Source organism: Chaetodon auriga, chromosome 16 (genome assembly GCF_051107435.1).
Source record: "Chaetodon auriga isolate fChaAug3 chromosome 16, fChaAug3.hap1, whole genome shotgun sequence".
Lineage (NCBI taxonomy): Eukaryota > Metazoa > Chordata > Actinopteri > Chaetodontiformes > Chaetodontidae > Chaetodon > Chaetodon auriga.
Window position 1 is genome coordinate 2,361,852 of NC_135089.1, and position 15,901 is coordinate 2,377,752.

Here is a 15,901-nt window from a genome sequence, read left to right on the forward strand (position 1 = left end):
AAGAGTAAAACCTGAAAAACAAGCAGTTCGCAAAGTAAATAAAGAATTCATTTCATCGCAATATATTCTGATACAATCTCCTGCAATAAAATGTCAATACAGCGGCGTCTGTCGCGGGATAATCTCTGCTGTGTCTGTTTCATCAGCTCCTCATAATCCAGTGAATAAACACGCTGCTTGATTCTTGTTCTTTAGTTAAGAAAACAGTCGGCTCATTCACTTTCCGCTCTGTTTGAAAAGCTAATTTAGTTGCTGGTTGATTGTTTTTTAATTCTAGTGAGTGTATTCTCCTCAGTTACACAAAGAATTCATCCCACATGATTTTCTTCTATCACATATGGCACAAAGGTGTTGTTATTATTATATTATCATTATCAGCAGCAGTGGAAAATAACAAAGTACATTCACTCAAGTACAAATTTCAGACACTTGAGTATTTTATGCTGCTTGATATTTCTACTCCACTGCATTTATTTGACAGCTTTAGATACAAGTTACTCCACAGATCAGATTATTAATACAAAATGAAATGAACTGATGAATCACGATGGATTATTAAAGATTAAGATACTCAGCACTTACAGTACTGCATGTTAATACAATACTCTATTGTACTATAATAAATATAGGGTACTGTATGCAGTATACTTTGATTACTTTTGCTGAATTCCTACATTGTGGTTTTGCTATTTTTACTCACTTAAAATATCTCTTTTATATGTTTTAAAACTCATCGCCAGTGTTTGGTGTGATCTCGAGTTATTGGAGTGATTCAGGTTTGGCTGCTGAACAGGACAAACACAAGCTGCTGAAAAACACTGCCGTCTGAAATCAGGTTTTCCCTCCACTGCGAACCCAAAGCATGAAATGTGTCCACATACCTTTGGCCATATCGTGTGAGCGGCAACAGAAGCAACACAAACTACAGCCTCAAACATGATCTGTTAATAAAAACCAGTTGTACCCGTCTGCATAGTATTCTACAGGTGTTTCTGTTATTGTGTCCACCACCTGAAAGCCCAGTTACTAAAATTAAGTGTCAAGAGCAGGGGCGTGTGGATGGGAAAGGTCTGCAGTGAACTGAATAACTGCACGTGAAGCTGAATGTGTTGCCTCCATCTTTCTTCTTTTCAGCCAAAAGCATGGAGCAGCTCTGCAGCGCGTCGATAAACACACAGAAACTCCTTCATACCAGGCGAAGACAGACCTTTTCTCGGGGAGCTTGTGCAGTGCTGGGTGAAATTAGCTCTCTGATTTGGCAAATCACAGGAGGGAAGCCATGTTAATTAGGTTAGCAGTTAGCCTGGTTTCCACATCCCAGGAATCGAATGTGGCACTTTGCATTTAGCAAACGGCGGCGCCTGATTGTGCCCCGAAACGACTTGAATGTTTTCTGCCATGTGACCCTGTTTTTTAGGTCCGAATATTCTGCTGATCCCAGCTGAGTTCTCAATTTGTTGTATGAATCTCACATGTTTTTGTTTACAAGAACACGGAAGGAGCTCCGAATTAATGACACATGACATTATCACAGTGTGAGTTTTACAGAAATCCAATGACTGTTTGCATGTCAGGCCACAAGTTATGCAAAAAGTCTGAGAAAAGGAGAAACACATTAATAAAACAGGTTTAAAGCAAGACAGTGGGCAACCTGAAGCATGAGCCAATATAAAAGAGCAGCTCTCGTCAAAACAATCAGTCACCAGTGCACATGTAAACCTTTAATTAGTGCTGAGGCTTTTCAAATGACAAAAACTCTGCTAGACAGGAGAATTTAACACATTTCAGTCATTTCATTCAGAATATACTCGTGTGAGAGACTGTTAGACATCTTTTGATTTTCTTTATTTTGCTGTTTATTTTGCTGAAGGGAATGGTCTCATTGAAGCGGGTGACGAGGACGCAGTGCTGCGGTCCGGACGCGTGCCGCCACAGACATTTAAAAGGCAAATGTGCAAATTTAATGAACACAAACAGGAGCACAGAGTCGTTCACTATTCGGCTGTACGAGTGCAGTTTAAAGCACCTCCAGCACAGATACAGGACTGCAGTGCCGGCTGGTCTCGCCAGTTCAGGCACCAGCGAAGAACAGCAAAAAAAACTTCAGTATTGTTTACTGTAGAACAAGAAATGAGCTAATTCCTCCTGTGCAGTAGGACAGTGTCCAGAGACTGTCTGCAGCATCAGATTCAAAGCAGGAAAACTTTAAAAACCTGCAGCACGAAAATGTATACATGCACTTAAACGTTATTCCAGCTTCAGGATCCAACCAGCTGTCCATCACCAGCCTCCGTACTAAAGTAGGCTGCACCACATCACGCTGCTCCGACACAAGGTGCAGCCTTTCCTTTAGGCTTAAGGAAATAAATCAGCGCTCTGTAGGTTCCTCTCCTGTAGAAATCAAGGTCATACAGTGTCTTTTAAATCTGGGACGGTTCGCCTCATGAGACGAGCCGTTCATCTACCTCGTACAGTAAGACCAGAGCGGGCGGCTCTGTGGAACTGCACCACATGAACGAATGTCACTGAGCAGCTGGGCAGCTTTATCCTACAGCTGTGTATAAATACCCCAAAACAAGCTGATCACATGAAATCCTTCATGCTCGTGTAAATGCAGATGTCTCTGCGCTAACAGGACCTATTGATCCGCTGATCCCGGGCCTCATGGCGTGCACTCTGCAGCATTAGTGCGGCTGATTGATGAATTTGGGTGAACAGCCAGTCTGCTGGAGGCCTCTCCGAGCTGTTTACTGCTGAGAAATTTATGGACCATGGTGAGTATTTTCTTTCCTTTTGTGTGCTTACTTTGTGGCCCTCTGGTAAATTCCTCTGAGAGACTTCAGCCTAGTTGCCCAGATTAAATATCTCTGCCTGCGAGTGGTTGGTTTGAGCTCGAATGCAACTTTTAGCAAAGTGGAGAAGAGTTTCCCTCCCTGTAAACCCCTCACTCGCAAAGTCTTATATCCAAAACCTGCACAATAGGAAGTGTGAGACGATATCCTGACACTCTTCTATAGACAAACGAGCACAGCAAACACACAAACACGTCTGTAAACAAGTGCCGGTCTCTGCTGGTGGCTCCCTGTGTCAGATAGCTCCCAGCGGGATTCAGTCAGATCAGCAGCATCTTGTTGGCGGCCCGTGAACATCCTCGTTTCATCATGTTCAAACAGTCGGAGGCCTCGCACCTCACCTCAGAGGAAACGTCGTGTCCCTGTGTCGCCACCAGGAACCAGACTCAGACCAGAATGTGCGAGAGTCACATAATGCAAACATGTACGGCATAAAACATGAGCCTACGGTGGATAATGTGGAAAATGTGCCATAAGGTTTCTGATATCCTTCCAATAAATTTCAACACCGTCTTCTAAAAAATATATTCTTCAAAATGTTTTTTTTTTTTTTTTAGGAATTTTTTTAGCTAATTGCTGCCTGGACTAAGGTGCTGGAAGTCTACATTCTTGAAATAAGGCGGTCAGGACTGTGAGGGTTCAGGTCCTTCAGAGGTTTAGGCTCTTAATTCGGTTAAGTTTTGAAAAAGATCATGTTTTTGGTTAAATGTTGAGAAAATTAACACGTCCTGTCTCCTGCTTTGAAGAGACATTCACTTTTAAATATTATAACCAAGATCTTTTCATAACCATAACCAAGTTCTTCAGTTGTCTTATAAATCATCGTCCTTTAGTTGTCATAACTGGTTATTGTTGGAAAAAAAAAAAAAAGATGACATTATCATCCCCTGAGAGTCATGTTGGCTGCTTTTCCATCACTCTGTGGTCCAGCTCCTCCTAAACCATCTCAGATTCAGGTTTAGGTTGGGTGTTTGTGGAGGCCGGGTCCTCTGATGCAGCCCTCCATCACTCTTCTTGGTCAGATCGTCCTCGCAGAGCCTGGAGGTTTGTTCTGCATCATCGTCCTGTTGAAAAACAAACAATGGTCCCATAAACCAGCTGGGACGGCACGCCGCTGCAGGACGCCATGCCGACAAAAAGCGCTTCGAATTTTGAATCAATCACCAACAGCGTTACGAGCGAAGCACCCCCACACCATCACACCTCCTCCATGCTTCATGGTGGGAGCCACACATGGTGCTACCTTCTCCACGTCTCACAGAGACATCAAAATAAAAAAATCTCACATTTGGACTCATTAGACCACAGCACAGATTCCTCTCTCTTCTGGACTGACTGACCTTCACGCCTTAAAGTAATGATGCACCGTTGCTTCTCTTTAGTTTGCTGAGGTTCTCCTCATAATATGGATTTCTACTGAAGATGAACAGAACTAATTGGCTCACAGCCTCTGCACACAGCACAACTGATGCTCTCAAACGCTTTAAGAAGGTAAGAAATTCCACTAATTACCTTTTGACAAGGCACACCTGTTAACCGAAATCCACTCCAGGTGACGCCCTCGTGAAGCTGATTGTCATCAAAATGGTGGATAATGTTCACTCATGGAGAAGGGAAAAATTCAACAAGGTGACAATGTGCCATTTCCACCTGAGAGGCAGAGTCGACCTTTAACCAACAGCTCATGTAGTGACAGCAAATAAACTGAGAGCACTTTGATAAACTTCTTTCATTTCGTGTGAAAGGTGTTCTCTCGGATTATTCCATACATTCATAAATATATCTGTATTTTCTGCTGGCATTTGATCAAATGGATGTATGAGCCAGTCTCAGACTCTGGGGAGGGCCTGATCTCTGGTGTGCTGCACATTGATCTGCTCTGTGGCCTCAACCCGTCTGAAGCTTCATGGCTTAAAGTCCAGACCGTGGAAAAAAAACCTCAAAGTGACATTGAAGCAGGAGACGGAAAAAAACCTCAAGGTGAAGAGAGGGAGGACGGAGGTAGAGAGGAGTAAGAAACCCGTGTGAGGAGAATTTAACAAACCGCTGCCATTGTTATCTCGCTCGCAGATGGAGACTGAATTGTGTGTATGTTTTGTGATTAATGAAGGCGCTTGTCAATAAGACGACACAGGCGGGATATTAATTCATCAGTCTGGCAGGAAGCTCTGACTATAATTGAATGTTTTTCTCTGGATGTGGAGCACAAATAGGACTCTTATGGCCGGGAATGAAGCTGGGAGTTGCTTTCAGCGTCATAATGTGACATAGTGAAATACGTGTGACATAAAAATCTCACCTCATGGTCCATTTGGCAGATTTCTATCATATCACATAGTCTTCATCCTCAGATGGTGAAATGTAGATGTTCAAATTTTAATTTTCTGGCATTAGTTAAGCACCAAAACATCGTTCCTCAGCATCACAGTCCGTGCATCTCATCTGTTTTCGGTAAACATTCGGTAATCGTCATTTAACCCGAATCTTAACGTTATGCATACATGAAATTCTTTTGCCCAAAACAGCTTACATTTATTTCATCTGTTGACACATTGGTCACATGAGATGTTCAGAGACTTGCTCAAGAACATTAGAACCAAAATTCCTGCAATTAATGGGCGACCTGCCGTCTTTATCTACCAGTTAGCTTTAGCCATGTTAGCAGTTCTAAGCATGGGGATGTCGTGTCCACCGCTTTGTTCTGGAAACATCCCAAAAGGTTGTGGATGCTTATCTATACAATAGTCACCCTGAGGTTGATATTTTCAGTTCTGAGCAAAATATTTCAAAACTCATGTCATTCCCATCAGCCTCTGCTCTACATTAGCAAAGGTTAGCATGCTAACACGCTAAACTAAGATATTAGACAAACATACCTGCTAACCATTAATATTGTTCTTTACTTTTACTTATTTGTTTGAGATGTAAAGACCTTTTTCTTTCCACTCAACTAATTTCACCAGAAGATTTTAATAGTTAATATAAAACCAGGACATTTAGATGCATAAAACGAACATGAAGTGCAGCTGCTGCCGTCAACATAATGCTTCCTCTGAACGCAGGTTCCCGTGATGAGGATATTTCCATGATATTTGAGGAGGGATTTAATAATAAGTCTCATAATTGTTGTGATTATGGTTATGATGCAGTTATCATCATCATTTTATGAATGGAGTCCTTGTCCCTGATGCTCTGTGTGGCTCAGTGGACCTGTAACTTCTCTTGGTGGGCAAAACCAGCCAGAGCGATGACGCCTGAGCCCATTCAGGGTATGCAGCGGATCATCTGTGGTCCGGCGGTGCTTCACCAAGCCTCATTAAGAAATTACCCAAATCACATCCAGGTTCTGGACTATTAGCTACAGGTAGCCTCTTCATAATCATTCACATCTTAATTTGTAAAGGGCTATAAAAACTGGAGAGAGCTCACCGTTAATGTGAAGACACGGCCTCAGCGAGACATTTTAAAGGAATATACTGTGAATAAATATATATCAGGTTTTCTCCTCTCTGTCATTGATTGCTGTCCGAGACATCCAGCATTTGGTGGAGGATTGATCGGAAAAAAATCCCCTTGGCACAAAGGAGGTAATGAGCTTTCAGTTGGAGTAGAACTGCAGCACATCAAGAGAAACACCATGCATGAAGCTCTGTACTCTATATAAAGCCGACACGCTATGCAAAGAACATTATTTATGTGTATTATACTGATTCACTCCGTTCTCAATGGCCACATAAAGGTGCATTGAACCTTGCAGAAATTTAGATGCAGCTTCCCACATCGGAAAGGTTTGGAGGGAGGCTCTCGCCACCCCAAAGCATTATTTCTCTGTGGGTGATCACAAGTACCAGCGGGGCGCCTGAGCTTTGTCTGTGGCTTGATTTCTCAATGTCAAGAGACCAATATCAAAGTGCAACGTCTGATTTCTTCTGGAGAAATTAGACATTTCCTGCGAAATCTGTTGCCTTAAACTCAAAATTCTCCTTCATGACAGTAAGGAAAGAAAAAAAAAAGTAGATAATTAAAGCTTGTTATTCTCTGGACCACACATAAAACCCATAAAAGGTCATAAAACCCAAAGCAAAAACCTCCCCAGGACAAGCTAAAGGACGTTCACATTGTCTGCTGTGTCTATTCTGCAATCGATTTTTGTGGATTTTCCTCTTTAGGCTGTACTTACACAATTCCCTTCTCTTTTAAAAAAAAAAAAAAAAAAAAAATCTCCCCGTCCCTCCTCGTTCAACAGCTATCCATTCCACTGCAGAAACACTCGGGGCCATCTCGCAGACAGCTCTGCTATTGACTGCTCTCATTTAAGCAGTGGTGAAGCAGTATGTCAGAGGGATCGATACCAGCCGCCTATGAGAGCCACGTATGAGTGTGTATGTGGGCGAGCGTGTGGTGCGCTGAGAACCGCCTCGGCCTATTAGCTGCATTCATCATCAGACTCCCATGGTGGTATGGTCACCGGTGAATGCCACGGTGTTTACGCACTCAGGCTCCTTAAGCACCCTGCTCTATTAACTCTCTGCATTTACATGATGCCCACCATCCATTCGTCTCTCCCTCGGGGTGAGGAGCTCTGTGAACCATAAATAACACGAATTGTCCAATTTCTGCCCAGGTTGGATGTTGTTGGTATAATTGCAGCTCAGATAATGGCTCCTATTTCTGCCCTGGTGGTTGGTCAGCAGTGGAAAGTAAGCAAGTACATTTATTTTTCCATTTTATGCTATGCCACCAAATTTCAGTGGGACATATTCTACTACATCAGTCCAGCGCTTTTATCTAAAAACTATAGGAGTTCCTTTCTTTTAGATTTTACAGAAGTTCACAGTATAAAACATGATATATTGTTATACATTTTCCAAACTGGTATTTAGGGAATAAAATTGAGTAGAAATGTGGAGAATATGGAATTAAAATATAAGTGTCTCATGAAATCTGAGAGGACAGAGAGAAAATTGAATGAAACTGAATTAAAATGTGAACACTGTGATAGAAATATGACAAAAGTATGAGAACAATGAATGAAAGTTTAAGGAAATTAAACAAAAGTCTTAATTAAATATACTGCCAATTATTATTAAACATAGTACAAGTAAATGTGACGATACTGAATAAAGACTGAGGATCTGAAACGAAAGCCGGAGAATATTCAGGTGAAGTAACTGTTGTCGATGTAAATGTGATTAAATGTGTATTTTAATCAAGTTTCAGCTGTGAATCAGGCGATAATGATGGACGATAAACACTAAATAATAAAGACCGAGTTTTATTTGTATATGTACTGTGTGTTTTGACATTTGACATTTGTTTGAATCACGTTTGTGTCCATCTGATGACAGTAAGTCCGAAGCTCGCTCTCTTTTAGCTCTGTTTTTGGTCTCTACAAGTCTTTTTCTGCCTGCTAAGTGCTCCACATCGTTCACCAGCTAGTCATTAACTGTGTCCACGGTTTGCTGCTGAACAGGTGGTGGCTTTTTTAAAGCTTTCTTTTGGGTGTTAACAGCATCTATGAGAGAAGTGAACCAAAACTGCAAATCTGGGGGCTGTGAAGCCAAAACAATGAGGTGAAATATGCTGGAACGCTCCATAAATCTGAGTCAGGTGGGTTCATCTCGACAACTGACTCCTTTCACATTACACACAATCCATTTGACCCTTCGTTAATAGAAGAATATTGATTAGTGTAGCTTTAAGCGATCTGAATCCTTCTCCGGCCAGTGTTGGTCACACTGTATTTGTTTGTGTTGTACTGTATACATCTCTTTTCCGCCTGGCTTCCTTCTGTGTTGCTATTCTTTGTTTGGCACTTCAATCAATCACAGCAAAACTTGTCCCTCACGGTGCAGTGGCTTCTGATCGGATCAGGTCGGCGGTGATACGTAAGGTCAACTGCAGCCTTTTGAAATCCTTCACTCTGCCAGTCAACTCCGCCAGCAACATTCAAGAATAATAATAAAATAAAGTGAAAAAAAAGGCAGAAAGCACAGCCTTGATCCCACAGGTCTACATGTTTTCTTTTTATAAATAATGGAAAGGTCATCCCATCAGAGACAGATCTCAGAGTGTGACATCAGACACAATGACTGAACGGTAAGATTTATGGGCAAATGTGGGTATTTTACATTGTTGGCAGTGGCTTTTGGTTTTTCCTGGAGGCACAGAAGGAGCCCTCTGATGGTGGGATCACTGATAATAAGAGTGCATGTTGCAAAATACACATCCCCTTTTCTGGATGGTAAATACTCCGGATGACGGTGGTTGTTTCTGATGATCGGGATGATTCAGGCAGCGTACTGAATTAATTCACCTGATAAGGACACTTGCAGAACAGAATTAAATTGTTTAATGGCCAAACATTTGACCACTGCTCCTCCATTTGGACCACAGTTGTCCAAATAACCTTGTTCCTTTTTCCATCTAAATGCAAATGGACGGGTAGAAGTGGAAACCACTGCCATTTGCTATCTGCCCATTTGTGTGTGCACTATTGTAACCATAGGGTTTTGTTCTGGTATTGTGAGAAATGCATTGCCCACTCGCTCCTCTATGAATTTCAAGAAGGTTTCCGATGGCCCAGGACGTGATGGGAACAGTAGGTACTAATACACGTGTCATAAAAGTAATAGGAGTCTCAATGCTTGTTGTTGATGGCATCAGTGACCAGATGCACGATGACCCACAAAGTTTCAGCTGGTGAGGCAAAGGCGGGTTGGGGGAATGTATTTTGTGCACTTTTGATTTGTTTCTAGAAATAAATGCACGCAGTTTGGGAAAGACAAGAAAGACTTTTCTGCTAACCAAGGTATGCAGCACTGTTGGCATCAATGACATCAATGAAGAAGCCAGTTTGGAAGTTTGAAGCCTGTTTACCCAGCAGGTAAGGTTTGGTGAGCCTAAATACTCGCTACACGAATGACACATCTTATGAGAGTGGTGCCTCGGTGACCACCGAGGAAACTAAAGAGCTGTGTCTTTATCGATTGTGCACAATGTCAAACACACAGTCTGTCTCAAACTGGAAAAAAGCCATTGTCTCCAAACAGCTTCTCTCCCAGGAAACTTGGAAAAAACTTTCCCCGCAAGGTCACAAGTATCGACTTGCATTCTTGGACATAATAAACACAGATGGAGCTGCGTGTCAGGAACAACAACAGACCAAATGAAAACACAAGTCGCCTTTTGTCCACGTCTTTTAACCTATTAGAAGATAAACTGGATTGAGGGTAAAATCTTACAAAGACTGCCTTTAAGTAAATGGTTGTTCAATCACAATTGGGATTGCTTTAACTCTGCCAGTCTCTTGATTCTGTGAGAACTGAAAAGCACCTCAAGGATCACATTTGATTAGACTGTGTACTGGTTGAAAAAACCTGAAGCCAACTCTGAAAGCATCTGTTGCTTTCAATCTGTTCTACATTTCTGTGCATGATTTCCCTGAAATGATAAAGAGTTGACAGTGCATTGTTAAGTGCCTTACTTTGAGTGAACAACAAAAAGTTTCTTAAGAAGGTGGAGGCGTGGATCCACTGAAACATGTAACCTACTGCAAAATGAGATGAGAAAAGAAACCTTTGATGGAAGAGGCAAAGCAACAGGGAGAGTTAAAAAGACTGACTTGGTGCAACAAGGCAACCTTTGTCTTCGTTTGTTGGATAAACCTCTACGAACTACAGGAGTTGAAACACCTCATGAATTCATTTTAAAGGTTCAGTATCATGAACTCCAGATGAGACCAGAAGTAAAATTGGAAGTTCAGGAGTTCTCCTGTGGCGAATTAATATGCTGAATGACTCTCTGACATATCCAGAGTTACCTCCAGTATCCGTCCTGCTGTCAGCTCCAGGGAATGACCAGCCTGGGGGCAGGATGGTTTGATGGTGGTCCACAGAGGAGAGAAGACTGGACAGTAATCTGTTTCTATAGAGCTGGGGAACTATGAAGAAAGGACTTTTTGGCTTGCTGCTAATCAATGATCATGGTCAGGACTTAATGATCCTCTTTACTGCAGAGTAATGTTAGATGTGCACATTTTCTGAGTTCATTAATATTTTGTGGGACAGATTTGGCCTGTTGGCTGCCAGTTAATGATTACTGAGTTAGGGGCTGGGTCCAGATTGACTTTCCATTCAGCTCAGACTTTGAGATCTACAGCCACATGATCATTATCGGTGATAGAATCATGAAGGAGCTGTAGTGGATGCCGAATTGTCTTAGAAAATGAAAGTAAACCTCATGAACACGCTTTGTTCTTCAGAAAGACAGAAGAAAGAAATGGTGATTGAGAATAGACAGGAAGTGATGCATGACTTTGGCTGTCTGTACAGCTGACAGCTAATCTATCAAAGAACTAAGTCATTGCAGAATATTATTATGCAACTGCTTGAGTACAAATTCTTCTGTCCTGGTTCATCTCACGTATGAAATCTTCAAAGTCTGCCTTCAAGATTTGAACTGGGCAGTTTTTACAGCTGCATTATTTGGCACATTGTGTGGGAGAGTCACTGCAAAATGTGCTGAGTAATGCCTATTGCTAGCTAGCTAGTGCTGATGCTAAGTGTCCCAGTATAACAAGACATTGCCAGAAAGATATTTTAGGCGTAACCAACATTCCCAAGCCATTTAACCTCCATATGTTTTCCGACTGTGGAGAACATTGCAATTTTAACACATCATAAGTAAATGGAACAAAGATAATCAGTACAAGCCAGCTGAGAAAATTAGGTCTTACCTCATGAAACTAGGTCTGTAGTCAGCTTGGTTTTCAGAAAATAACCAGGACCTCTTCTGGGTCGCTAGCTGTCTCTGTGTTTTGAACAATGTTGCTCTAATGTCACTTTTGTTTTTCCTGAGGACAGTGATTTTTGACAGTTCCTGAACTTCTTTACCTTACTTTAGCTTACTTATGTGGCACTATAACATACCTCACCCGGGCTAATGACTTAAGCTAGTTCGACTGACCTTTCTGAGCAAACGAACTTGTAAATTGGTTGGTAAATCTATGTTAGCTGATTACTTTAACATCTGTCAAAGACAGAGATGAGCTACAGGGCTGGTAACAAATAGCTGAAACCCTAAAAAACTGCCTCCTAGCTTATTTACCATCATCGGCTGCTATTGGCTGAACACAAATCACAGTCACATTGATCATTATCACGAAATCTTTAAGGAATCAAATTTCAAATTCTCATGGTAACAGCTTTAAACAAAATAAACTTGTTGTCTATTAGTGATACCACAAATATGAAGGCGCATAAGTAATTAAATCAATGTATACAACACACATGATGTGCTTTAATAGTTTGTAAACAAACAGAAAATGCACAAGAACAGTCATATTTTGTTGTTTTGAAGCCTTTAAATTAGTCTCCAGTTATTTGTGCAATTACACAGACACCTTTTTCATTCGTACCACATTTAGCTGTATTATATAAAAAACTCCTCTCTGACTATGAAAGACAACAGTCCTAAATGAAAAGGACAACAAAGCCTTTATGGCAGCAAATGAACCTCACAACATTTCAAAAAGAGCAAGTGGCTATAGACTTATGCTGCTTGAACAGGAAATATTGCACATAGATAAAAAGGCTCTTGGGATGACATCATTATTAATTAAGTGAAAAGAAGGAGCAGATGTTGGTGAAGGTTAGTTAAGCGAGGTGAAAGGGTACAAATATCCGTCTGAAGCAGTCTATTGAACAGTTAACACCCCCCTCACCCATTGCTATCAAATATACTTCATAACCTGCGGGAACTCTCCAAGAAAAGAAAAAAAAAAACATATGTACAAGGACAATAATTTAGGAAAAAAAATACCATCTCTAATTGACATCATTTAATACAGTCTGGCATAAAAAATGAAAGCAGCACATCAAATTTAAAACAAGTTAAAGAAATACATTTGTTGAACTCATTTGGCCAACACATCCCTACAAGGTCATCAACCATTATTTCATCATTATTAAAAACAAATAAGACTTTCAGCTTAAGAAAAACAAGACATGAGCGCATTGCAACATACATGGATTTATGCATTGTGAAATGTTGCTTTCCTGCCATTGAAAAAAGACAAATAACATCGTATTCAAGTCTTTACATATGTTAGCAAACAACTTAAATGTCTGATCACAGAAACAGCAATGTCCCCGATGCTTTAGCTGTACAATAAGGTCAAGTTATAATCTGATGAATGTTATCACTAAAGAGATATCCACAGTTTCATCATTCTTGGCATTTAGGGAACGGACAGTATGAGTCCGTGGGAATACAAAGATTTTCATCCTGAAGACTGTTTTTGACCCTCAAGCTGTTTGACAATAAATGTACATTTTATCAAGGCATTTGGACTCATCGGTAGAGGTCTTCATGGGCCCAACATTGTGGACATGATTTGAAATGGAAAATCTACCCAAACCAGACAAATTCATAAAAAACACAGGTCTTCTTTGTGTTTGGACTTTACTTAGAACTGAATTGTCTTGATGTGGGACTGAACTGTCTTGACTTGGGACTTGAATCGAGACTGAATTGTTTGACTTTGGAGTAAATTATCTTGACTGGGGACTGAATTGTATTGACCATCAGACCCGAGACCCAAGCAATACAGTGGGAACCCAATTAGACTGACTGCAACTCCAGGACCAAGTCCAACTCTGTCCTGGTTTGTGCCTTGAACACTAAGTGAACCCTTGAAGACCTTTACTCTCCAGTACATCTGAGGGAACAGCTAAAAAATACTGTAAATATACTTATGAGTCCATGAACCTTAATCAAAGCTAATTCAGGTCATGTGGTCAGTGGAACAAATCCTCAATAGAAATACCATCTAGTATGTACTGATTGTTTTCCTTTAAAAGTTTGACACTCCTCCAATTGAATTTAGTCTTTTTGAGGTATACGTACTGTATCATGTATCACTGTACAGGTTTTTACTGCTGGTAAATCAGTAATATTGCACAAAAAGCTAAGACAGCAAGACGTGTAACAAAAGCATGATTGTTCAGTCAGGAGCATATTGGATTCCATACAATAAGGCATTGCTTTAATGAAAACATCTGGACAAACAGCTCACAGTTTTAATTAATGCTTGATTGACTAGCGATTATGACGTCCTTTTTAGTACTGATTGTTTCAGTCAACACATCGACACAGAACTACGACTCCGCCTATACACTCCTCAGCTCCGACACGCAGTACCTGATATGTAGAGATGGAAGCAGATGACCAATCACTACCCGAGCACGGTGGGCGGGGGAGGGTCATCCTCGTGGATGATAAAGCAAGGAAGTGTGTGAACATAAATTAAGCTAATTCAAAACAGGCTCCATTTTCACCTGTGGGATTTAGGTCTGCAGGCTGAAGCTGCCAGTCGTCAGTGGTTTCATACACAATCAGTCTATGCTACAAGCACAGTTAAAAAAAAAGAAAAAGAAAAAATACAACCCATATACATATTACATCCACATATTTTGCAGACATCTGTGGAAATAATATTAACGTGGGATCTTTGCCTTATCTAAAATTAAATTATTAATTGGGAATCCATGACAGATTCCAGGTGGGAGAAAAACAGAACCAAACATAATGCCGAAGGGCCAGCTTTTCTTGTTTTAATGCTGCTAATATAGCCTATTTACAATCATCTATTGTATGCAACAGAAATAGCCTCTGTTTTCACTAATAAGCTGATATGTTCTGGCCATTTACCAAAGAAGAAGAGTAAAATAAACCAAAGAAAAAAAAGGGAATTCAGTAATTGTGCTTTTTAACCCACAAATCCACTTCATCGTTGAAATGGGACAATTTTAAGAGGCACCACTTGAAGTGCTTACATCAGTCAATGATAATCTCTAAAGCTATAACAAGGACTGAAAATACAAATAGTAAATATAATATATTTATATATTTATAAAGTTGATACAATTCCCTTCCAGTCACATGTCCAGTTTAAAAAATATTTTCTCCAAGCTGTCAAATGTCTGACATGAAGGATCCCTCTTTGTGTCAACACGCAAAGCCCTTATGATGCTCTAAGAGAGAAACGTCTTTGCCGGGGTTGATTCTAGTGACCCAGGATGACACAGGAAGCTTGTGCTAAAAAGCAGGAAGAGTTTTAATGTAGGAGGTTGTTTTATTAAGGAGACAGAACACCTCTGCTGAGGAGACTTGCTGATTTTGGAGTTTTCTGTCGACGTCCGTGGTGTGTCTCAGGAATCCTTCAGCGGTTAAACAGTTACCTCGTTCTTACTGGCAGTGCGGTATGTGTGGTGGTGGCCGGGAATGTACTGTAGGTGGTCCACCGTGTGTGTTCGTCGGGAGGCAAACGCCTGCCTCTTAGACGTCGTTGCTTGGTGGTTGACCGTCAGCGTGTTGTAGGAGTCGTTAGAGGCACTGGGCTGAGAGTGCATCTTGGTCATCTTGTGGCGGTCCATGACGGGCGTGATGGGCATCAGCATGTCGGCGTGAGACATCGCCCGTGCCATCGCCTTCTCCCGGAACTTGTCACGCCTCATCGCTGGAGACAGCAAGGGATCCTGCGAGTGGAGGCGGTCTGCTGACAGTAGCTGCTCCTCTGACAGGTGCCGGCTGCTGCTGTATGCAGCGGCCGCCATGACGCCATACGAAGATAAACCGTAGTCCCCGCGACGTGGCGTCCTGGGAGGTGACAGGACGTGGTCCTGGGACATGGCCCTCTGGACTCGGCGGGGACGCTGCCGCTGCTGGTGATCTGTGTTCAGCTTCACCATGTGGGTCGTTCCCTGGCCGACAAAGTCAGAATGATGATGCTTCCTCGAGTAGTACTCATCAATGTCTTTATCACCTGAGGAGCAAGAGGATGAAGGTAATCAGAGAGAGAGAGTTAGTGATTCCTGCATGTCCTCGAATTCTATTCAAGACCATAACACACAACCCTGGGGCATTCAAAACAAGTGTAGACATGGACCACAAAATATTTGAACAGAGGGTCATGACACAGAAGTACCAGGAGCCCATTTCACCAAATTTGCAGCATACAAGTTGCAAGTTTGCGGCAAAAGAGATTT

General features: G+C 41.5%; 1 protein-coding gene across 4 annotated transcripts in view; it reads right to left on the minus strand.

Annotated features, from left to right (window-relative positions):
• Positions 1–12,130: 12,130 nt before the first annotated feature.
• LOC143334512 (shisa family member 6) overlaps positions 12,131–15,901 on the minus strand; it is a 70,652-nt gene continuing 66,881 nt past the window's right edge. For all 4 annotated transcript variants that reach the window (XM_076753336.1, XM_076753334.1, XM_076753337.1 and 1 more), the window contains one exon: positions 12,131–15,678. In XM_076753336.1, the coding sequence (XP_076609451.1) occupies positions 15,083–15,678 (596 nt within the window). In that variant the 3' untranslated portion in view covers positions 12,131–15,082. The remainder of the gene's footprint in view (positions 15,679–15,901) is intronic.